The following is a 24,860-nucleotide window of genomic DNA, read 5'->3' as shown; positions in this document are numbered from 1 at the left end:
CATTGGACCTTACTTTTTCGAAATTGAGGCAGGAGCAATAGTAACGGTGAATGGATTGCGCTATCGAGAGATAATTAATGATTTTTTATGGCCGGAATTGGATGGTATTGATCTGGACAACGTTTATTTTCAACAAGACAGCGCTACGTGCCACACAAGCAACGAAACCATTGAACTTTTATTGATTGTTTACCAAAATAACACGTCTTATTGGAAAACCCTGTAGTAGAACAAGTTTCGACGAGATATCAGTACTCAGTAGCGCCTCTACTTGTAGCTCTATGACAGTTAGTGACAAATATTCAAAGATTATTGGGTCGTTTTTTTTGTTTGAAATAAAACACACAGATACTGTGAGTTTAACTGTCATGGTTTTGATGTTTTTTTAGAATGAAAAAATACGGATAAAATATTGAAACAATATTTGTGATTTTATCATCCTTTCGTGTATAAATGGTGTTATTATGTATTTAGTGACATTGTTTCAAGATTTGCGCGATGGAGACCCCATTTTTATTTATTGCTTGCAAGGTGGTTTTATCACGAAATTCTTTCTTCTTTTTTGTTGTGTCCATCGTTATTGCCCCTCTTTCAAGAAATGTATTTCAAATAAATAAATAAATGTTTGATGTTAAAATGATCACTCAGTAAGCAGTGATTATTAAATAAAATTAGAACTGCTAAACGTATTCTTTTTATTTACAACAGCTTAAGATGAAAGCCTTTCCAATAAGGAAAGTAAAGGATCAGATTATTGAAACAATTTTGAAATTTTGGGTGCGCGGCTTATAGTTTTTGATTGAATCTTCAGAAGATGACTCCCTGTGGGTAAAGGTGTAGGTTATCAATGTTCTCAGCTGGGGTGTATTCTGGGTGTCCGTAGAGGTCTTCAGTCTGGGGAAGCTCTGGAATGGGAGCTGGAAGGGCCACTGGACCTTCCCAGAGGTCTTCAGTCTGGGGCACTTCCTCAATTGGCAATGGTGCTGGCAGAGCCACTGGACCTTCCCAGAGGTCTTCAGTCTGGGGCACTTCCTCAATTGGCAATGGTGCTGGCAGAGCCACTGGACCTTCCCAGAGGTCTTCGGTCTGGGGCAATTCCTCAATTGGCAATGGTGCTGGCAGAGCCACTGGACCTTCCCAGAGGTCTTCAGTCTGAGGCTGTTCTGGCAGGGAGATGATGGGCAGCTGTGGCATGGGCACTGGGACAGATGGAAGAGATGGAAGGGTCTCTGGAACAAACTGTGGCAGCTCAACGGAGGAAGTCTTGTCGTCAATGTTGACTACAATCTGCACCAGGGGGAGACCCAGAGGACTGGCAGCCACAAAAGCGGCGAAAGCCACTACGAGGAAGAATGTCTTCATCTTGAATTTCTGGAAATTGAAAAAAATTAAGTTATACTAAAAATCTTTTAATGTAAATTAATTGAAGGCAAATAAATTTTAATTGTTGTCGTCTAATGAATAGAAATATTTCTTTATTTTCCTCAAATCTCATCTTAATCTAGCCAACAGAATTCTGTTAATACTTACTAATTATTGATTCCACAACAACAAATACAATATGATCTTCTAGAAGAATTGTCCGGGTATTTATACGAATTTAAAAACGTAAAAGGGTCGTAAAAAGTAATAATTAGTTTATGCCCCATAAATTATTCTATTAAAATTATCCTGTTAGGGCTGTTATCGAAGATACTAATAAAACTGGGGAAATTTGCTTTGATAAAAAATAGATGCATTAAATGATTTTTCAAACTGGTATGAGAATACAATGACCGAAGAGATTAAATAATGTAAAAAAACGATATTTTGACCTCAAATTAACAACATTCATTATTACAAGCGCTTTTAATTTTGCGGTATTTTTGCTAATGCAAACGTAAAAAGATAAGATTTTTTATTGAGACATGAGTGATTCGATGGTAATGAAGATCTTTTATGGGTAGACAGTTATTTATATCATGAAAATATAATATATTAATGACAGCGTTCTTTTGAAATTCAAAGCGAAATGATTTTTTTTTAGATGTGGCCTTTTTGGCGTCCAGTTTTGGACATAAACCAATCTCAATGTTAGTAATTGAACCGATTCCTGACGGATTCCACAGTTCCTATTAAATGGTCACTCATTATCATAAATGTGGACTACCTCTGATATTCTTTGATGTTATTGGAATTCTGTTTGAATGTTCCCAACTGTCCAAATCTAGCGGTACCATTGAATCCCTTTAGGAAAGAGAATGATGAAAAATAAATATGAAAACAAGATCTGTACTTTATCAGAGACGATTTTTATAGTTTTTATTTGAAGGGGTTTAGTGTAGTGGATGTAAATACAAAAAAAATATTTCAATTTTATTTACGTGAAGAAAACAGCGAGCAAAGTGGCCGGGCGTTCCAAGGTAGAGAAGTTAGAGAAATGTTTGTTCGGTTGGTAGCACTTGGTGTGGACATCAATGGGTGTGATCCAACTTCTGTGAGTTTTTTAATGAATCAATCCTTCAGTATACAAGTAACTTAAATTTTAATTTCACCATTTGGTTCCCGAAAATAAAAACTGCTTACGAATTGTTAGTCCCCTTATCTAAAATGGCCTCATCTCTTTTATGTCTGAATTCGACTCCAATATTCCATAATTTAAAAATTTTCAAATTTCCCCATTTAAAAAAGAAATGATGTATAAATTCACCTTCCCTCTCTTCATGATTTGAAAAGATGGCCAAGAGCACCCTTGAAGTTGAAAAGCCAGAAACAATTGAAAAATAAAATATTATTTTGACAATGGCGCGCAAAGTGCTGACTGTGTAAACAACTACATATCCCACATAGGATAAACAAAAGTTCCGACTTGTTTCCAAAATTCAATATTTTGGTACACTGAATAGTTAGTCACTTTTGCAAATGTGTTATAATTTGGCCACCTCACTCAACTTTGGCATCATCTTTAAAGCCAGGCGATTCATTTAAGAAAGAACATTTAGATCCTGCGCAGAAAAGACCCACAATGGACTACAAACCTTTACCCTACTTTTTCGAACTTTTATTCTCTGCGCATGGCCTGGTTATTTTAAAATGCACTTTTCGATGATCAATGTACAACTGATGTAAAAAAATATGGTCATGACGTTTGCTTCCAACTTGTCGAAATGAAACCCAGATTTCATGTTGGGCAAGTCTATCAATTGGTGTCTATTGATCATTTCAAATCATTTCAAAGAAAAATGAAAATAGCATAATGGGTATTTATATTGTGTCTCTCTCATAGACATATGAATATTAGTAGACCTGCCCTAAGTGATTAAAAGCGTATTATCCCCACTCCCCATACCGGTTCCATTGGAGCCGGCTGTGCTCGCGTATGGCCTCAAGTGAAATTTGAAAACGTGACGTCATCATTCTTGTGCGAACTATGGTCGAGGCATCATCGGTTCATTTTACGAAATAACACGGCAAAATGTTGACTTGTACTATGAAAACTTGTAAAAATAGATGTGAAAAAGAGAATAAACCCAATTTTCGTATTACATTCCATATATAAGCATTATTTTACTTTATTTTAAGCATATTCACATCGTATAATAAAGATCAGTTTTAGAAACATATACTATCACATCGAGAAACGTCTGGACGCGAAACACAAAGCTGGTTGGTTGCTGGGAAGTAAATTATGAACATTTATAAAAGTGTCTTAACTAAATACTTAAACGAAATATTTGACTCTGAAAATAGAACCGAATTTTTTTGCCGAATTTGGACTTCGCAAATTTGTTCATAACGTGGCGAGTAATTTGCGCTCCCATGTAAAAATGTCTATTCATTCAAAAGCAGATTTTACTTTTAAGAAGTAAATGGTGATATTATAATGCGAGATGCCTATTTACTGTCAGATTGATTTATTGACGAATCACAGTCAGCCTTACGCCCTTCGTTCTTCAACAGTTGATTTTACCCCTCGCCATTATCTTCTCGTCTATTAATTCCTATGTCTGTGGTCTCTCTACTCAGTTTCAACATATACTACTTTTACTTTTGAATATATGTGTATAGCTTTATATGAAAGTGGGTTAAACCTCTGATAAGGATTTGCATCATTATTATTTACCAATAACTTCATTATTGAAATTGACGTGCACGTTTATCTACCTTAGTTTATTGCACCCTGATAATTAAACTAATCTTTTATAAATTCATTTCAATTAACATAACATCGTAAATCATTATACAATGGTTATTATGCATCATTAAAACAGATTATCTCTTGAGTCGTATAATACGGAATGTATTTGTAGTAATATTATTATTTTAAAAAATGTTTATCAATATTTTTTAAATTTTATTTGGTATCTGAGACTAACATAAAGTTATTGGTGATAGCGTTCAAAAAGAGGAAGAAAATTCTTTGAAAGGTAGATATAATGTACACACGGCCTCCGTGGTCGAAGGGTAAGGCTCTCGACTCGTAATCTGGAGGTCGCGGGTTCAAATCCTGTTATTTCACAATTTACTCATATAAAATAATACGAGTATAAAGTATATTTGCGACACGTTCCAGAGTGGAAGATATTCTCAGTATCGCTCTGGCGTAAGACCAACATACAGAAACGAAACTTTGATCGAAATGGCTTTAGCTAGTTTGATGACCAGATACCCATAACATAAACAAATTGGGAATGCCATAGTCTCACTGTCTCCAGAAGATTGGAAGCAATTGGGGCTGTTGTGCGGTATTACATAAAAAAGAGTAATCGCTCTAACAATAAAAAAGCCATTCTAAATTATAGGCGTAAAAGGAAATATTTAATAACTATTGTCTTATTTGAAGTGAATCAAAAATCTCTCGACAAATGTCTTAAGTAGCATTTAAAAAAACACTGTACATAAGTTACCTATCATAATTGACTGAAAAATTTTATAGTTTAGAAGTCCATAAAACAGATAAATGCATGGGGTCGTCGGAAAACCCACTTGGTTACAGACGTTTTGTTTGGCATCTTGGCCGGTCAAGGGCTATTTTTTTTTTTTTATTATTTTAGTGAAATAAGCATTAATAAAATATAAAAATAAAATAATTGAAAAGTTGAAATAGGAGGTAAAATCAACGAACTTGTGAAAAATCAACGATATTGATAGATTTATCTATAATGGGCACCTACCGATTAAAAATAAAAACAGTGGGAAAAACGGCTATTTTATGTTTCATGGAAGTGTGATATTAAATTCCCTTTAATCTGTTAATAGATCACTCTATAAAAATGTGCCAAAATTAATCGTTAGATGTCGTTGCTGTGATCGTTTTCGAATACTAGGATTTCAAAATCATAACACAGGGCCGGGTCACGTTGCTAAAAAAAATTAATATTAGTGAAAAACGTGTGAGACATTTTACTTTGATCGTACGAATACTCTAACGTCCTTCATAAGGACCGTAGATACTAATGAAAATACCATGTCGCTGGCTAGTGCAGATACATTTTTATATATTTTAAACAATTCACGGAATTACATATAAGAACTGTACTTTCCTTAAATTTAAAATTTTTGACCGTCTTTCCTTCAGCAGAGTCATCAACTATCAGAAGGTTGAAGATACAAAAGGCCTCACCAGATACCTGCTAAGTTCGGAGAGGGTGCTATCGAAGTGTCTAGACCTATGGCCTGGAAAACTGTCACGCGATTAAAGAGAATAATTAAAGACCAGGCAGAATTTAGAGTGAAGCTTATAGCTCATTTCGTCAAAAAATCATCAACGAATGGCACAGTTGCATAGCTAAGTTTATACATAGTCATTGACAGAATAATATATTATTTCATGCAGCAGTGCGCACGTGCGTCAATCTACCTAAATGCTACACATGATTGTAGTAATATGTAATAATTACAAATTATTATAAGCAATAATTAGCCTCCTGAAATATGAATACAAATTGAAAATATCAAATGAAATATAAAAAAATGAATAATGAATACGAAAATAAATAAAAATTAATACAATATGAAAATAAATGCCGCCGACGGGAATTGAACCCGAACCTTCTGTTGTCCGGTCAGGTGCTCTGGACCACTAAGCTACGTCGTCTTATTTCCAACATGCCAAATAATTCAATATGTACTAGTACTTCAATCAACAATTACTGCTTATTATATTTTTTCAATCAACTTTATTTTTTTAGGAAAGTATTTGTTTGTGCTAGATTTCCCACTAGATGGTGGTGAACTATTTTAACTTGTCAAATATTATTATTTTTTTAATGATAAACTTATGTTTATAAGACAAGTTTTTTAATGCATAACACAAAGATTAACAAACTATTATAAGCAATAATTAGTTATTATATATGTGCTATGCATAAAAATCCTTGTCTTATTAACATTAGTTTATCATTAAAAAAATAATATAATAATCAAGTTATGTTAAGTATGTTTCTGTATCTGTTTTTACATATAAGATAAATCCTAGCAACTTATCTTTGCACAGCTCCCTTTCAGTGAGTTTGTACAAGAACGGCAACTTACGAATTATCCAACTACTTGTATTATTATTCTCCAACAGAAACGAGTTTCACAAACACGCCAACCAACATACCAACTGAATTTAAAAATATTAAAAAAAAACTACAGGCCGCCTCAGAACAGGAAACACTAGAGAGGAGAACTGTCAATTTATGCCATTGAAACTAATAGAAAATATTTTTTTTAAAACATGTCGAAACCAATAATTGGCATGTTAACAAAATGACGGTGTGCACGGAGAAAACTTACTGATGAGGAAATATTGCTCATTTATTAAGAATCTCTTCAAATTATTCGAAATATAATTAAAAACTGGATTGCAGGTCTTTGACAAATGAATTTACAGGTTACCTAAAAAAATTCAGTCAAACTTGAATGTGCTATCGCGACGTCGGAACACGTGTTCATAAAAATTCTAATATTTTCGCATTTCGTCACTATACATTATCAGTACTAATATGCAGATGAATCAATCGATAAAACGTATTCCGACATATTATGAATGTATTAAAAGTAAGAGAGTAAACGGCCTGCAGACCCGTTTTTAACACGATTTAGATAAATCCTAAATATTCATTATTCTTTTTGTGCCTTTATTTTCGCAAAATCAAATGAGGACGAATTTATAATGACAATGACATTAATTATTAGACTGGTTGTCCCGCTGTAGTTTCAATGTTTATGAAAATAACATTGACAATGTAGATTCTTAAACAATGCAACCAAAAATGAATCGTAATTTTTTCAATCTATCAGTAAATCCGACACTGCTTATAAACGGAGAAGATAAGATAGTACGTTTACACACCACAGTCAATAAAAAAATATTATATTTCTACTGTAGTTTTGAGTGACTACACATCAGGTATATTGTAACACCGGCATGTTGATAAATTCGCATTGCGGCTGTTTGTTGCGACATACCAGGGGGTCTAGCACAGTGAAATCGATAATTTTACAACGTCCTATCGATAGGCGTAACTACCGATGATTTTATACCGATCTGTAAAACCCTACATCATTACGATATTGACGAAATCCGACATCTATGGTCAGTTTGCGATGTTCGCGAGCACGATCGAAATACGACTTCGACAGTAGATAGACAAAATCTGGTGCTTTTAACGAGGCCTCCAAGGTGTTGGACAAGCTGTCGGATAATGTCGTTCGTTATGCAAAATAACTAGAACTAAATAAATAGTTACAACTTGAAGGAAAAAAAGTTGTTAGTCATCTATAAATAGTAAAAAATAAAGACGCCATCCGTGTAGGTCTGTTTGTGTGCTTAGTTCTTCTAAACTACTCAACGGATTTTGATAGGGTTTTCATTATCATTTAGAAAATTTCTTCCGGAAGGTTTATGTATTTATTACATGCATATAATATTTATAGAAATTATAGTTATTAAAAGTCCAAAAAATATATTTTAAGGTGCTTACATTGCTGACGCTAGCTAAACCTTATGAGTTCCAACAGCGCAAATCCTTTGATAACGGTGTGAGGAATGGAAGGAGATTGGGAAGAAGGTTGGAAATTACCTGACTATTCAGATTCAGTCACACATTAGGCCTTGAGTAGAAAAATCCCTCAGGGCCTATATCTTTGGGGATGATGTGTGCAGGGTTTTTTTTAGGGAAAGGAAGGAGAGTTCTTGGAAGGATAAAGGGAATGAGGGGTGGGTAGTAATCTTGGGGTCAATGTGTCCAGGAGTGAAGGAAGTTTGAATCCATCCATCCCCACTGCTATGCAAGGCCAGCTAAAGCCATTTCTTGTTCATTAAAGTTTGTACCGACTCTTTCATTCGTGTGATTATGTGTAATATTTTTTTAAAGAAAGATTAACATTCCCGGGTTACGAATAACCTGACAATATTTGAAAATCTCCATCGAAAAATGTTTCTTGTGTCGTGTTGGAGGAATGGCCAGCTGAAAACGCACAACGCTTGGACACTGACCGGTCATAAATATCAAAATGTAAATAATATGTTATGCTCAGGGTGTCTAGCACGGTCGATCGATAAACTTGTCGTCGTTTCCGAGCACGACTTACTTATTACCATTCCCGTGGTAAAAAGTAAAGTTTTTCAATGTTCCGAGATTACGCGATGTGTTATACAGGGTTTTCCAATAAGAGGTGTTATTTTGAATAGCCCGCTATTTCGGTAGATATTACTTTTGAAGCTGTTATTTTTTGACATTTGACAAGTAAAAACTACGCCATTAATAAAAATGGAACGATACAGGATTCAAAAACGCATTCAAATTATTAAAATTCACATGAGTGAATCAAATGCAAATCATCTTGAGTGATGAGGCCCATTTCCACATCGGTGGCTTCGTCAACAAACAAAATTGTCGCATCTGGGGCTCGGAAAACCCAAGAGTTATTGTTGAAAAGCCTCTCTATCTTCAACGTGTGACTGTTTGGTGCGGTTTATGGTCCGTCGGAGTCATTGGACCTCTTTTTCGAAAATGAGGCTGGAGCAACAGTTACGGTGAATGGATTGCGCTATCGAGAGATAATTAATGATTTTTTATGGTCGGAATTGGATGGTATTGATCTGGACAACGTTAAATTTTAACAAGACGGCGTTACGTGCCACACAAGCAACGAAACCATTGATATTATACGATTGAATATCAAAATAACACCTCTTATTGGAAAACCTTGTATTTATCACGCGTTTATAAGTAAGCGATTTTGCGACAGTAATGGACAAGGCCTCGCCAACAAATGTAAACGCGGTCCAAGTTGCGACGAGTACTTCCATACTCTTACTTCTGTTTGTTTTTAAATCTGAAAATTAATTTATTCTCTAAGACCTTGCAAATTTATTCAAGTGCTATAATTCTGTTGATGTTGAAGTAATAAGTCTTTGTTAAGACAGGGCTTAGTATTGAAGGTGCAAATCTTGGAGAAACTAAACAGAGTACACTATAAACTTGCATTTAGCCCCTAAGCAATTAGTATACGAGTAGACACATTTGAGTATGTTTACTGAATTACTGATTGTAATAAAAAATCAATGCGCCCTCTTCTTTTATTCCAAGTCTTATCACATCACGAATCAATTTTTAATTTAATTGATTGATGTCTTATTGGGAGGTCACCGACGTATTTTTCCATTTCCTCATTATTTAATTTGATTCATTACATTACGTTGGCGATGTGCTGTGCCTGTGGGAAATTTTGTGTTGAGAGCTACAGTGATAGAGTTTGTAATATAAGCAGTTTACAAAAAAAATAACAATTTAAAATAAAATAAATCAGCATTGTACTATTGGAAATATATATACTTTAAAACAGGTTTTAATAAATGTCGATGTTTGATTTGTCTTAGCTGATGATCCAATCATTTGGAATAATTTTTGTTATGTGTAACCACTTGAGTGATTTTCGGCATACTAAGCCAAGTTTGCTAAAACATTTTGAGCGATCGCTTGTGCAATATTGTGCCAAATTTATCGAACTTGAAAATGTGGAAGAATGTTGAAATCTGAGTGGATTCGTTTGCTTTAAGCCGCAGTAAGCAGTTTCATTTGTTTTCATATTAATATTAGAAGGAATGGTACTAATTAAATAATGTGATAAAAGTATATATATATGACGCCAATCGCTGGAGTTGTGGCCAGTGGAAGGGCATTGTAAAGCTTTGTTGCAGAGTGCATAAAAAAATTTTCTGGTCAAAAGATACCAATGAGCTCTGTATTTGAGAGATATGCTAACATGTTTTTGGCGTAAAGTTTCCTAATGTCCAACACATAGATTCTCCTAAAAATTTCGTTCGAACTGCTTGTGATCGGGAGTTTTAGAATAATCTTTATAATTATTTTCTGACCCTTAAAGTCTTTAACTTTTGTGTTCCATAAATATAGTTGTGTTTAATAATGTTTTGGCGATGTTACATCCAATTAAACACCTAAATAATTAGTGTATTACGAACTGAATAATTTTTGATAATTCACACTAAGTCGATTGTATCCTTCGGTGGAAGTTTTGATGCATTGTTTTACAGATTTTTTAAAAACTTTTCTTTGTTTTTACTTCAATCAGTCAATTTTTCATAATTTATTTTACGTTTTTATTATTGTGGTGAACGTATGTCTGTCGGTATGAAAGAGACAGTCATATCTGAGTGAGACAGCATGACCGAGAAGTATAAAAAGGCGCGTGTGTTGTAACTCGTCCTCTTTTTCATAAACAAACTCTAATACTGTCTATTGTATCAATACGTATAGTTACCTGAATAAAACCAAATAGTACGGAGTACACGCATGCATTTTATTAATAAGTAATCTGGGTGATCGGCACGGAAGATCACTACAATTATGTTAATTTGTTTCACGTGAACATAATACATTTATAATAATGATCTTTAGATTTTTCGATATCTTTCAATAGTAATTATTGGAATGACTGAAGTAATCAACCAATGACCGGAGGTGAACTTTTAATACAGCATTTCAACATTTCTGGTGAAATATTATCACGATTATAATTGAATGTATTTTCTTTTATGAAAGTAAACGATATCGAATTCAAAAAAGACGACATTGCAATGGAATTCAAAGAAGCAATAACATTATTGATAGCCAAAATACGTAAAGTCATGTGCAACGTATAAAACTCTCTTTTAAAGACATCTATCTGAATTTCACTTCTATTTTTGGGAATGAATGAAAAAAATCTTGGAATCGGAAATTAACCTACTTCTCGACATCCAATCGAGCTGAAATTTGACAAATGGACACTTCGTTGGTGACAATGCATTTTTTCAATTATTTGGTGTCAATCACGTGCACACACGCGAACATATATGCATTTATCTGGAATCTGAAATTGAACCTTGCTACCTAAAATCTGTCGACGACTCTAGCAACCTCACGAAATTCCGATAGAGTAGGATTGACATTTATATCGTATATTAACTGCTGTAATGTTCAATCAGAGGCCGGTCGTGTTGTATGACATTTATTTTATATATTTATCCCGTTCGATTACAGAGAAATACGTGATCGACACCAAAAGTAAAATTAATGTATTGTCATCGACAACGAGTCTATCTGTCGAGTTTCAGCTCAATCGGATGTCGGGAAGTTTATTTCGGCTTCTAAGATTCGCATTCATTCATTTATTCATTCCCGAAAACAAATGTGAAATTGAAAGCAAACAAATTAAACTTTTACCAATTAAAACCAGTTCACCGAGGGTTTTCATGAAAAAATCTGAATTGTAGAAGGGTAAGAACACCCAAAAACCCCAAGGAATATAGTGATTATCAGTTTACTAGAATTTGGTATCAAATTTGTGCTAAAATTCTTCATGCAATTATTGTACAACACATAAATTACTGTAGCAGCATTCTATTCTTATCCAACGACGGTTTAATGAAACAAATGACAATTCTACAAAATAGAGAAATGAGAACCATATTGTAGAAAAATAGATACACGAAAATTAAGAACATGTTGAAGGAGTTAAATATCTTGTCATTTAAACAAATTATTTACTTTAATACCATATTTTTAATCTACAAGATAATCAATGGCCATACGTCTAGTGAATTCCTAAGAAAAATTGATAAACTACAGAACAAACACACACATGAGACAAGGAAAAGAAATCAATTGAGACTCCCCTTCAGGAAAAAAACACAAAGTCAAAAGTCATTGATGTACGGAGCGTTGAAGATATTTGGAGAGCTACCAGAAGAAATAAAATCAGAAGAAAACATAAAAGCATTTAAAATTAAATTAAGAAAATATGTGTTTGATTCATTTTAAATGTGTTACCATAATTATATGTATATGTATATAAGGATTGTATTAGGACATATAATAGATAACTATGTACCTACTTAAAATACCACAATAAACAATAAACAATGCACGCTCGTAACTCCATTCAACACCAGCTTCTATCGTATAAGGTGTGTTTCCATATTATATCCTATCTATGCAGTTAGAACATGGAAGTAAAGGCGAAGTACGCGCTAGGAAGAAATTACTCAACCAATTAAATCAAATATATGATACTGGTGGTACAGATCAGTGGTAGCTGTTCGACATAAAATATGACGTTTCTTAATGTCAATTTATAGATAAAACCTCCAGTGTTGCCAGAGTATATTGATTTCTTATTTATTAACGTAAAGTGTCGGGAAAATAGAAATATGTTTGTTGTATAAGACCCGCTGATTGCAATGCTGATTGATGGGCAAAGTTAGATGATAAAATACATGTTATTATTGTTGAACATGTGTCACCAATAATGGAATGCATGGCAATATTATATTTGATAACCTAACCTAACCCAACCCAAGTCGAATGATGGATTGTTGTTCTCAGATGATAATAGGACGTAACGAATTACTGATTGGATAAAGTGATAAATTGGTCAGAATCTTAAAACACTCAAAAGGTGGCTCCTAATATTATCCCTTTTTCTTGACTTATCCTTTTTCTTTTTTCTTAACTTATCCTTTTTCTTTTTTCTAAACTTATACTTTTTCTATTTTCTTAACTTATCCTTTTTCTTTTTTCTTAACTTATCCTTTTTCTTTTTTCTTAACTTATTTTACTTACTAATGCACTCGTGTGATTGAACATTTAAAAAATTTGAATTACGTTCAAGAATCCGCTCCTAACCGTCTGGAACCAGAGAGACTATGGCATCCCCAATTGGGGTATGTTGTGGGGATGAATGCAGTAGGGAGGAGAACGAGATAAGGAAGAAAAAGCTAGGGGATATACATATCTGGTCACCAAACACGGCTAAAGCCATTGCAGGCCACGTTTCAATTCGGAATGGTGGCCTTACACCAGGGTGATAATGAGAGTATCTTCTATATGCTTTATATTATTTTATTTTATTTAAAGAAACAAACAGTACATGATTTACAGAGATGAAACAATATACAGGAATAAGATACTTCATGTTGGGTACCTATGATATGTTTCCTTGTAATGTCTGCTAAGTGGTATGTTTATTCCTTAATTACCAGATGACTTGTGTAGTTTATATGTGTATGTGTGACGTGTGTAATGTATGTGTGACGTGTGTAATGTAAGGGTGTGTTTGTATGTGTGAGGGTGTGTGTGTGTGTGTTTGTGTGTTTGTATGTATGCGAATTGAATACTTTAAATTATTGACATGATGCCAAGTTTGAATTTGGGCAGTGAATCCGAAAAAATGTCAATGTTAGAGTTAAGACAAATATTATTTAGAGTGTGAAGAGCTCGGTTAATTGTAAAATTGGATGCTGCATTTGTTTTATAATTATCGCGTGGAATAGTTATAATTTATAATTATTAATTTATGAAATAACGCCAATTCATAAAATTAAATGTAATTGCGCCACGTCGGGATTTGAACCCGCGACTTTCGGAATAAAGACAATTATTAAATTAGATTTATCGTTATAAAACTCAGATTTTTACATACAATTTATTGTTGAAATATTCTTTTTCAAAATATGTTGTTTTTTATTTTTTAAATATTTGTAAATATTTTAACTAATAATATAAAAAAGTAACGAAACTAAGTGAACTGTGGCAGAGGCGTTGGTTATCCATTAAATGGTTCCCGGGGCGGTGGTACCCAAACCCTTCTTCCAAACTGTAAAATAAATACCCTAAATATTCCTAAAAAGTTTTTTACTAGATCTAGGGAAACTTCCCTAGACATACCATCATTGTATTATGAGATGCTCGCCGCTCGAATGCCCGAATATCCGGATGTTCACGTTTGTGTTGCCGTCGACGGATTTGCTCGGCTCAGATCCTAGCAGATCCTTATGTAAATTCTACGCACAAGTCAATAAAGCTCGAGGTAGACATGGTACGATCGTGTGAATCAAATTCTTGAGTCGTACCATGTCGTCAGAATAACTAGTATATCAAGTGTGCCAAGACAAAGTTGCACTACATCCTCCCTGTCTGCCCTTTCGAAGTAACGGCAAGATGATTAGTTCGTTAATCTAGTTTATAATATCGCCTCGAAGTTAAAATTGTAAACAGCGACTACGTAGGGACATGTTGATAAATTGTATATTTTATTACAATAATCACCTAAATAAACGTAAAATCAATAGAGATTATATATATGACAACCAAAATAATTGGTGTCGCGATGAAAAACAAATAACTTAGTCACGAACAACCTTATACACTTATGTACGTCCAACATACAGCACGTAACGACAAATAAACTAATTAAGGATAAACTAATGTTTAAGAGACAAGAAAATTAGACTTATCAACAAGTTCTAAATGATTTATTATCATTTTACACCTATCAACAACACTTTGAGAACCATAAAACACAATGCTATTTTTATCTGAAGCCAACAGGTACTCAGTACCTTAATTCATTTAGTTCAATCTATACAACGTGAGAGACCAAAGCATCTTCCGTCAACGTTAAAGCATCACAGACTCTTTGCAAGTTAAACAATATTATTTATAAATCTTTCACCATGCAGACCGTGGGATTTTTGGAATACTTCTTGCAACAGTTTAGCAGAATCTTCTATGGCAGTTCAAGACAAATGATTGAAGAAAATGGACAAGAAAAAAATTTGCATATCACCAACAGCGATTCTTACTATTTGTTGGAAGTTCTTGCTCCGGATCCAATTATGTTCTGTGTATCTGGACTTCCGTGCATGGAATTCTCTCATTGAGAAGTTGAATTCTAAAGAAGACAAAGAAGATAAAAAGAATCGGAAATATATTATTTTAATGTGCCAACAGCGTATCTACGTGAAATGTGACATCGACTGATGAAATAATTAAGAATTTTTTGTCGTTCTTACGTCATTCAAGCCATGTTCAATGAATTTAGGTAACACTCTAAATTTTATGTAACCATAGAACTTGGGATGGGACAAGTGATTTTGGAACCAAATAAGAAGAAAAATAAATTAAATTGTGATTTTTTATTTTGTATTGTGGTGTCAAAATTCAAATTAAATCGGGCAGTCATACAGTGTGCATAAATGTTTTATTATTAGCGAGCTCTCTGAGGCCAGATTTAGCCAAATTTATAGTTAGTTATTTAACTCCGTTCACAAATAAACCAATTTTGAAGTCCGTTTTGACCTTTTAAATAACTAGTAATGGTTAAAAATTTCTAACTGTTGTATATAGAATTATTTTTTTGTAGATTTAATTCAAAGTGTGGAAACATTGTATTAAAATATGAAGTCTTGGCTCGCGCTTTATGTCCACTATGGAGACATTGTATTAAAATGAACAAAAACTGAGCTATCTGTGATAAGGAAGTTTACTTCTTCAATACTGCAAAATTATTCTGTGGCATCATTTTCATGTGATTAATACCATGTTTACGTTTTGTTACTCTGATAATACCTGTATTTATATTGGTGTGAAATAATGTTGAAATGTATAAGTGATTAATAAAACAATTATAAAAGTTTTTTGTTTCTGTTATTTTCATAGTAAACAAACGTTAAAAATAATTAATTTGGTCACATCAGGAAATGCTTTAACTTCTGACAGAGAAGTTGTGTAACTACAAAGTAAAAAAGATAAAAACAAAGACTTGTTAAAAGTAAACTCCCAGTGCTTTATTTAGAACACTTTTATATCACATACTTAAAATTTGAACAATGATAATCATATAAATACAAACTATTTCAATTTTAGACGTTGTCATCTTCATAATCACTTCAAATATTACTGAAAGTGTTAATAAAGGTTGGAAGCCAAATAAATATACTTTCCATTTAAAAATAAAATCTTATTTACAAAATATGTTATTAAACTATACACATTGAATTATGAAATGAAAAAAGTGCCACGAAACAGTATACTAGGTACACATTGTAGCATAAAATTGTAAAAAATGTCCTTTAAAACAATTCTAGGTACACGTTGAATTATGAAACAGTTAAAATATGTTATGAAGCAGTACTAGGAAAACATTGTATTATGAAACGGTGAAAAAGTGTTGCGATACAGTAATAGGAACACATTGTATCATGAAACGGCGAAAAGGTGTTACGAAACATCACTAGTACAGGAACACATTGTATTACGAAACGGCGAAAAGGTGTTACGAAACAGTACAGGAACACATTGTATTACGAAACGGCGAAAAGGTGTTACGAAACAGTACTAGGAACACATTGTATTATGAAACGGTTAAAATGTGTTCGGAAAGCACGTACATAGCAACAGTAATTTGTTCATTGTTTGTGACGACGTTATCTGTGAAGAAAATAACATTAGTAGGTAATAAAGATAAAGAAGAACATTAAGTTTAATATTTTAGATAAACATTGCGATAGATAAGATACTTAGTGATTAGTAAGTGACAATAAATTGTATTTTTATTTATTATCTTCATGGTACGTTAAATTATCACCTGTTCTTTGTTTGATTCGGTTACTACCCGGCTTTACCCGATTTTCTCTGTCTCTTTAAAATATTTACAAAATAATTCGGAGAATTACATTCCGAATCTACAAATTCATCCAGAAAAAAGTTGCGGAAATTTCATAAACCCAGAGTTTGCGAGTTATTCTCCGCTACAGAAAACTGCTTTCTTCATTGTATTTTGAGCCCCGTTCGAAAGTTTTTAGTGAAACAATTTTTTTTTCTTTTTAGATAAAGTTTAAAAAAGTATGTTAATTTAAGGGGTTCTTTTTTGTAAAACATGTTTTTAACAGTATCGTCTGTGTAATACGATGTATACAAGCGTGTTAATATAGAAGATGTTTCGTAGGGTCCGATTGTGTTAAAACATCTATAAATTCGACTCTTCAATAAAAAAACACCAAAATTTTATCTCAATGTGCCCCGACATTACGGATTTCTGTAGTAGGACAAAAAATTGTCATTCTCCGTGCACTAGAGCAAATGACTTCCTCAAATGGCCCTAACTTGAAATATGCCCGGGAGATACTGCGCCTCAGACAGGGCCGCATTTGCATACATTTACGACTGTATATTAGAGAAAATCTCGCTGCAGGATATTGAGAATCCTGTGGAAACATAATAAATTAACAATGTGAATTTATAGTGCTTTATTTTTGGGGTATTAACTAACGTTTCGGACAGCACTACAGTGTCCATCATCGGGGCAGATTTGTAAACAAGGATTGTGGTGATTTTTTTATTTATATTCGAGATTATTATTTGCCATGAAGCGGTGAATCATTCAAATTACCTGAATTGAAAGTTGCTGTTCTAAGAACGGCGTTATTGTTCCTCGCCATTTTTACCTCATATGGGCGTTTAAAATTAAAGAATTTTATTTAAAATTTAAACGACCTTAAAGGCAAAAATTTTGAGGTGCTATGACGCCGTTCTTCGAAGAGTAACTTTAAATTCAGTTAATTTAAATGATTCACCACTTCATGGCAAATAAAAATCCAGAATATCAAAAAAATAAAAAATACTATAATCCTCGTTTACAATTCTGTTCTGGTGATGGACACTGTAGTGCTGTCCGAAACGTTGGCTAAAGAAGTATGTAGCTTAATACGGCAAAATAGAAAAATCTTCTTACAAAATTCGATTCTTAGAAAAAAAAAATGTTTTAAGCTACAACAACATCAATAATGCAAATTTTTAATATAAGCACTCTAGTAACCCAAAAGTCACGAGCCGCTGCACGTAATATAATTATAATAAATCCGTAAAATAACAAACATAAAATTCAACCTCATTATTGTAGAAAAAAATCTGTTTTTTTTTTTAAATCACGGCTCGGCCTTAGTACACCCCTGATAATTCTGCTACCCCCAGCACAAAAACTTTATTATACATGAGTTGATATCTGAAATTATTCCGGCCGCATCCTCGCCGTAAAGTGTCCGACAGTTTAGAACACTTGGGGCGGGAAGTGGGGAGTCGCTACACTTGCTACTTGCTACTGACTACTTGCTCCACATGCTATAATGGCGCCACCCTGTCCGCACAAGTGTATTTACTACACGTAGTATGGCAGTATTGGGAACATACCATCTTGCTTTTCTATGGTACCTTCATAACTAAACATCTAGGTTTATTTTCCTACATAATTTGCGTAATACACATGCACTTTCGTAACTTCACACATATGGGTGTTACAACCTTTTAGCTTAGCGTTAATACTATTAAAAAATATGTATGAGTGTTCGGACAACTATCTCTTTTTTTTTGGTATCTCCATAATTTCTAAAATGGGTATAATTTACTTTGCGTAACGAAGACCGTCATTTCATACATACATTTAATTTATCTATAATTTTATTTATATATTCCGTTTCCATTTTAATGGTTTAGTAAAGATTATTTTTTCAAATGTGAAAGCAGCGTGTTTATTTGAAATTTTTTATTAGCGTTTTTTTCAATATAGACATCCAAGTGCCTGAATAAAGTTGAAGTGGCGATAACCTTTATGAGACGTTTGTATAGTAAAATTTGTTTTTTTTTGTATAAAGTGTTTTTTTATAGATCGAAAAAATCGGTAAGTGATAAAACAATTGTATTATCAAAATTTCATTTAATTTCATATTATTGGTTGCATAATGATATCTGTTTGTAATATCTCTAAATAGTTCAAAATAACGTAATTGTAAAAAGCATTCACTTTTTGGCTGATCATAATTTACAATAAAAACACATAAATTTGTTTTTGACCACTATTGTTTTATTTTCACTCTACCGGTTTCGGAAGAACCCTTCCTTCGTCAGGAGAATTGGGAAAATTACTTAAAAATACTAAAGATAAAGATCACAAATTTAGCCACTCAGGCATTTACCAACTATGTTGCAATGATTGTCCATCGTTCTACATAGGTAAGAAAACTAGAAATATAAATATTAGAATCACGGAACATTTAAGATGTTTAAATAACAATAATTTTTCAGAGTTTGCCAATCATCTCATTTCCACCGATCATACTTTTAGTAAAGACACAGGGGTTAAAATTCTTCACCGTAGTAATAAAGGTAAAAAAATTAGATAATTTAGAAGCACTTGAAATCAGAAAATCCCTCAATAATAACTCCAGTATAATAAATAACCAAATTAATCTCTCTTATAGTCCTATTCTAGACATATTTCCAGTTAACCGCTCTGTTCTTCGTGGAATTCCCGTAATTACCCCTTACACTTTGTCCACCCCTCCCTCAAACACTTAACATTTTTGTATAAATATGTCAATATTTTGTGTAGTAGATCAGTTTTTAATATTCTCCTGATGAAGGAAGGGTTCTTCCGAAACCGGTAGAGTGAAAATAAAACAATAGTGGTCAAAAACAAATTTATGTGTTTTTATTGTAGTTCAAAATAAACTCGACAACCGTGTCTCTCTGTTTGTGCGCTTAATTCTTCTAAATACACAACGGATATAGATCTATCATTTAGAGAATTTCTTCCGCAAGGCTTACATTTATACTACATGCATTTTATATTTATAAAAAGTAGAGAAAAGTCGATGTTTAATAATCAAGTCGTAAAAATATATTTTCGAGAACAAAATTGCTAACGCTGGCTAAACCTTATGAAATACATCAAAATTAAACTACGGAATTGTATATCTTAAAAAGGCCTACATAAAAGTCCGTGATGGTGTATATATATCTGCTTAGGATAACCCATAGCAATTTTTATTGGCAACTTTTATCATATCTTTTATCATTTGGGAAGCCCGCTGCACATCCGACTGGAGACAAGGACTCCTGCCCGGCCTACAAGGCTGCCCTTGCCAAGGACTTTGCAACTATTGATTATGGCGTCTAATTACATTGAAGAAGATGACGAGGTAGATTACGAAAATACTCATAATTTCTGTGATTGGCTAAAGTTTCATAGCAACTACAATATGGAAAATATTAATATTGTTCAGTTGAATGTTAGATCGATTTATAAATACTGGGATACTTTGAATGTCTACTTAAATACTTGTTGGAAGCATATTCATGTGTTAATGTTATGTGAAACGGCTATAACACCGAATCTTGTCTGTCTGTATAATATTCCTGGATTTAATTGTTACAACTATTGCCGAACTAAAAAATCTGGAGGAGGTATATTGCTATATGTTCGAAATGAATTCACATTTCAACAGAAAACAATAGAAACAAATCATTTTGAATGTGTGCTTGGCTCTATGACACTTCCAAACAAGAGTATTTTAAACATCATAGCAATATACCGCCCCCCCAACTCTAGCCAACCACAATTTCTTAATGAAATATCTGCCATTCTGCATACTATAAGCCCCAAAGAAAATGTTTTACTTATAGGAGATATTAATCTAGACTTGTTAAATTGTCAAAACCCTATTATTATGGCATATGAAAATATAATGTCGGATAATTATTTAATCAAATGTATTTGTGACGTAACTAGAGAAGCAGTTTTAGCAGGAAAAGTTACTCGTACTTGTTTAGACCACATATTTGTCCGATTTAACAGTGGATGTAAACAAAGCGATTCTCTTTCCTCGTGTGTATGTAATAATATTACTATAGCGGATCACTTTTTAACTGCAGTTAATATTAAATATAGTGCAAGGAAAGAAGCCCCAGAACACGGGGAAAGAATTTCGTTTTTATCGCAAAACAAAATCGACAAAAACATTCATAATTTTAAGTGGCACTCCTTGCTTGAGGAACAAGATTGCAATATACTATATAGTAAAATTAAAAACAACTTTAAGAATTTGTATGAACAGAGTAAAATCGTTATGAATTATAAACCCAAAAAAAGACCTCTGTCAATAAAACCTTGGATAACTTCTAATATCTTAGAAAACATTAAAAAAAAAGATTCATTGTACAGAAGGTGGAAGAATTTTCCTAGCAATCAATTCTTTGAATTGGAATATAAAACTTTCAGAAATAAGGTGACAAAAGAAATTATTAAATGTAAGTCTACCTTTTTTAACAATAAATTCAAAAATTATTTTGGAAATACAAAAAAACTTGGGATGAAATAAATAAATTATTAGGACGCAAGTCCAAAAGTAGTTGTGACGAAATAATCTCGAAATATATGTTAAATACGAATAATGAAGAAACCGTAGCAGATAAGTTTGTTGAATATTTTACAAATAGTGTTAACTCTATGATACATAAATGTGATTATTTAGCATCGACCGTCAGGCCGAATGAAGTGCAACATAGTATGTACCTACCCAGAGCTACCTGCCAAGAAATCAATATTATTGTTAGCAAATTAAACAATTCAAAGTCACCAGGGATTGACAACATTCGAATGTTTGACATTAAGACACATATTAATATTTTAGGGCCTGTTATAACACACTTTATCAATTTAATTTTATCGCAAGCAGTAATACCAGATGAACTAAAAAGTAGCATCATTAGGCCAATTTACAAAGGGGGCAAACATACAGATATTCAAAATTATAGGCCAATAAGCATATTGCCAGCCCTAGAAAAAATACTTGAAAAATACATTTCCATAAAACTTAATAAATATCTAGAATCTTTCTCTTTGTTGGATCCCAACCAATATGGATTTCAAAAGAAAAAAAGTACGGAAATGCTGCTTCAGGAATTTTCAAATCACATAAATTATGAATTAAATCTAAAAAAACAAGTTTTGGTTTTATTCATAGATAACTCTAAGGCATTTGATACCATTGATACAAATAAACTATTAGAAACACTGGAGGCAATAGGAATTAGAGGAAAGCTGCTAGTTTTATTAAAAAATTTACTAACTGATCGACAAATAAGAGTAAAAATTCTTAAAAAATTTAGCAAAAGAAAATATATCTCAACAGGTGTTGCACAGGGGTCAATTCTAGGGCCAACCCTTTATATTATTTATGTCTCAATTATGAGAAAATTGTTTTCATTTGTTAAACATTTTGTATATGCAGACGATACGGCGCTCGTAATATCGCACGAAGATCTGGTTACTGCAATGAACCTTATGCAACATGATTTTATTGCCCTACTGAAATGGTCGCATGATGCAGGCCTCTTTATAAACGCCAAAAAAACTAAAATTATGCACATCAGATCTCCACACGCCAGATGTAATGTAATTCCTTCATTATATACACACACATTTGACTGCATACATAAAAATGTTGCACAGCCCTGTTCATGTGAAACCATTGATTTTGTCAAAAGTTATGTATATTTGGGTGTTACTATTGACTGCTACATGAAATGGGATGTACAAATTGCTAATGTTTGTAAACGTCTACGAGCTATTGTGGGTAGGATTTATAAAATAAAATATTTCGTGCCTATAAGTAATTTAAAGTTAATCTACTTATCTCTGGCTGAATCCACTATACGTTATGGAATTACTTCTTGGGGACATTCTTGTAAAACTAATATAAGCTATATACAAACATTACAAAACTCCATTATAAAATTGTTAATCCATAAATATGACAATCAACACAGAAGTAACATTAAATTAATATACAAGTCTCTGAATATTTTACCTGTCAGAGGATTATTGTTTTATAATATTGTAAGTCAACATGTTATATTGTCTGATTCATTGTATAGGGAAAGAGTTTGCCATAAACATAACACAAGATTCACTCAAAATGAAGGACTGGTAGTTCCGAAATGTACTAATAAATATGGTGAAAGAACTTTAAACTATATAGTACCCAAAATGTTTAACTTATTACCAATGACAATTAAAAATAATAACATGTATACTGCTAATGTTAAATATAATCTAAGGAAATGGTTATTGGATAATAATGATCTATACTGATGCCCCTGAAATGGAATTCATATTCTTAGAAAATGGAAAAACAATTATTTTGTAATACCTGACTACCTACCTCTATTTATGAAACTATTGATGTACTTGTTGATAATACTAATTTGTTCATACATTTATTTTTACTTGCTTATTTTATAAGGCTTTTATGTTTTATGTTGATAATACTAATTTGTTCATACATTTATTTTTACTTGCTTATTATATAAGGCTTTTATGCTGCTATTTAAACTTTTCTGCAATGTAACCAATTTATGTAATTATGTACCGTTCAAATTGTATCTTATGAGTGTATAAATGTTGTCTCTATGTCCCTGCTGACAAACTACACAAGTAGTTTAGCGGGTTTAAATGTGAATAAATAAAAAAAAAATAAAAAATACATAAAGATAGTTGCCAATAAAAATGTGCGGTGAAAAAATGAAGACAACGTTGGTAGTTCTTATTCGAAGTATGATACAGTTAAAAGTGACCGATGAGGATAGGGTCCCATTAGCGCAGTTGGTAGAGCATTGTCCCGGAAAGACAAGGGTCCTGGGTTCGAGTCCCAGATGTGACCGTTTCCTTTTCTGATTTTTCTGTTTCAGATTTGCGTTTAAAAATCACTAATATTGTCTTCAATATTTAAATATTATAATTTTAGGTTTTACTCAATAAGTTATTCCGAAAAATAATAAAACTATTATTGTTTACTATTAAAACATACACAAAGTAATATACTACAAATAATTGAATAGCCATTATTTAGAAAAGATTTATTGCTAATTTCAGGTAAAATAGAAACAAATATACTGCACAGAGTTTTGGTGGCAGGGCCGAAAGAGCCGACGAATCACGAGGCTAGCGAATGAAGCGTCATCCCGTTTCCGTGCAAGGGCGTCGTCCCGTCTTGCCAAGCCTGCTACGCAAGAGTCGGTGCGCCAAAAAATGTTTCACATTTAGAACTAGTCCATGCACCCGAAAACCATCAATTTTGGGATTTTTTTTAGCATTTCTCATGTGCAAGACTTCACCAAGAATATTCAGAATCGAAACATTACCTAAAATGTCTTAAGCTGTGTTTGGTGATCAGATCTGATCAAATACAAGTACTTCCCAACCTCCTTCTCCCCCATCTCTTTCCCTTCCCCAATCCGTTCATCCTCACAATCTATATCGACAGGAAATGTTACACTCTTACTGGTTCTCTACAGTCCGTATAAGTTTTTACTCTTGTGCGGTATTCACATGTTTTTAAAATACACTTTAATAAAAATAATAATAATAATATTTGGATGATTTGTTAAACGCCGTTTTTGTACAAAATCACCTCATAGGCGCTGTACAAATATACAATGCATTTCTACAATGTTATTACTAACTATATATGTAAATAATATGCCGTATCATACTTACCTGGCAGGTCACTTAAGATTAACACTTAATTAACATCAACTTATTGTTTATTAGCGAAATTTAGATACAGGATTTAGGACATAATTGTAAAATTGGGAACAATTTGACTTTCTCTCAGGAATGGTATATTTAATTTAAGGTTATGACAGATTAAAACGATAAGTTCTTAGTTTAGACCTGAATTCTGCTGGACTTGTTATGGATCTTAGTTCCAG

General features: G+C 32.9%; 2 protein-coding genes across 2 annotated transcripts in view; one reads left to right on the top strand and one right to left on the bottom strand.

Annotated features, from left to right (window-relative positions):
• cmpy (crimpy) overlaps positions 1–24,860 on the top strand; it is a 429,354-nt gene that overhangs the window by 363,859 nt on the left and 40,635 nt on the right. The window lies entirely within an intron of this gene.
• On the bottom strand, positions 755–1,547 carry LOC149418241 (uncharacterized). Its single transcript, XM_089639812.1, has 2 exons — positions 1,531–1,547; positions 755–1,371 (listed from the first exon to the last, which is right to left on the bottom strand). The coding sequence occupies exon 2, from the start codon at positions 1,360–1,362 to the stop codon at positions 808–810; it is 555 nt and encodes a 184-aa protein (XP_089495938.1). The 5' UTR covers positions 1,363–1,371; positions 1,531–1,547; the 3' UTR covers positions 755–807.

This window comes from Hesperophylax consimilis, chromosome 14, assembly GCF_061612785.1.
Source record: "Hesperophylax consimilis isolate HC1 chromosome 14, BYU_Hcon_1.0, whole genome shotgun sequence".
NCBI lineage: Eukaryota > Metazoa > Arthropoda > Insecta > Trichoptera > Limnephilidae > Hesperophylax > Hesperophylax consimilis.
The sequence above is the reverse complement of the archived record's forward strand: the minus strand, read 5'-3'. Positions and strand labels throughout refer to the sequence as shown.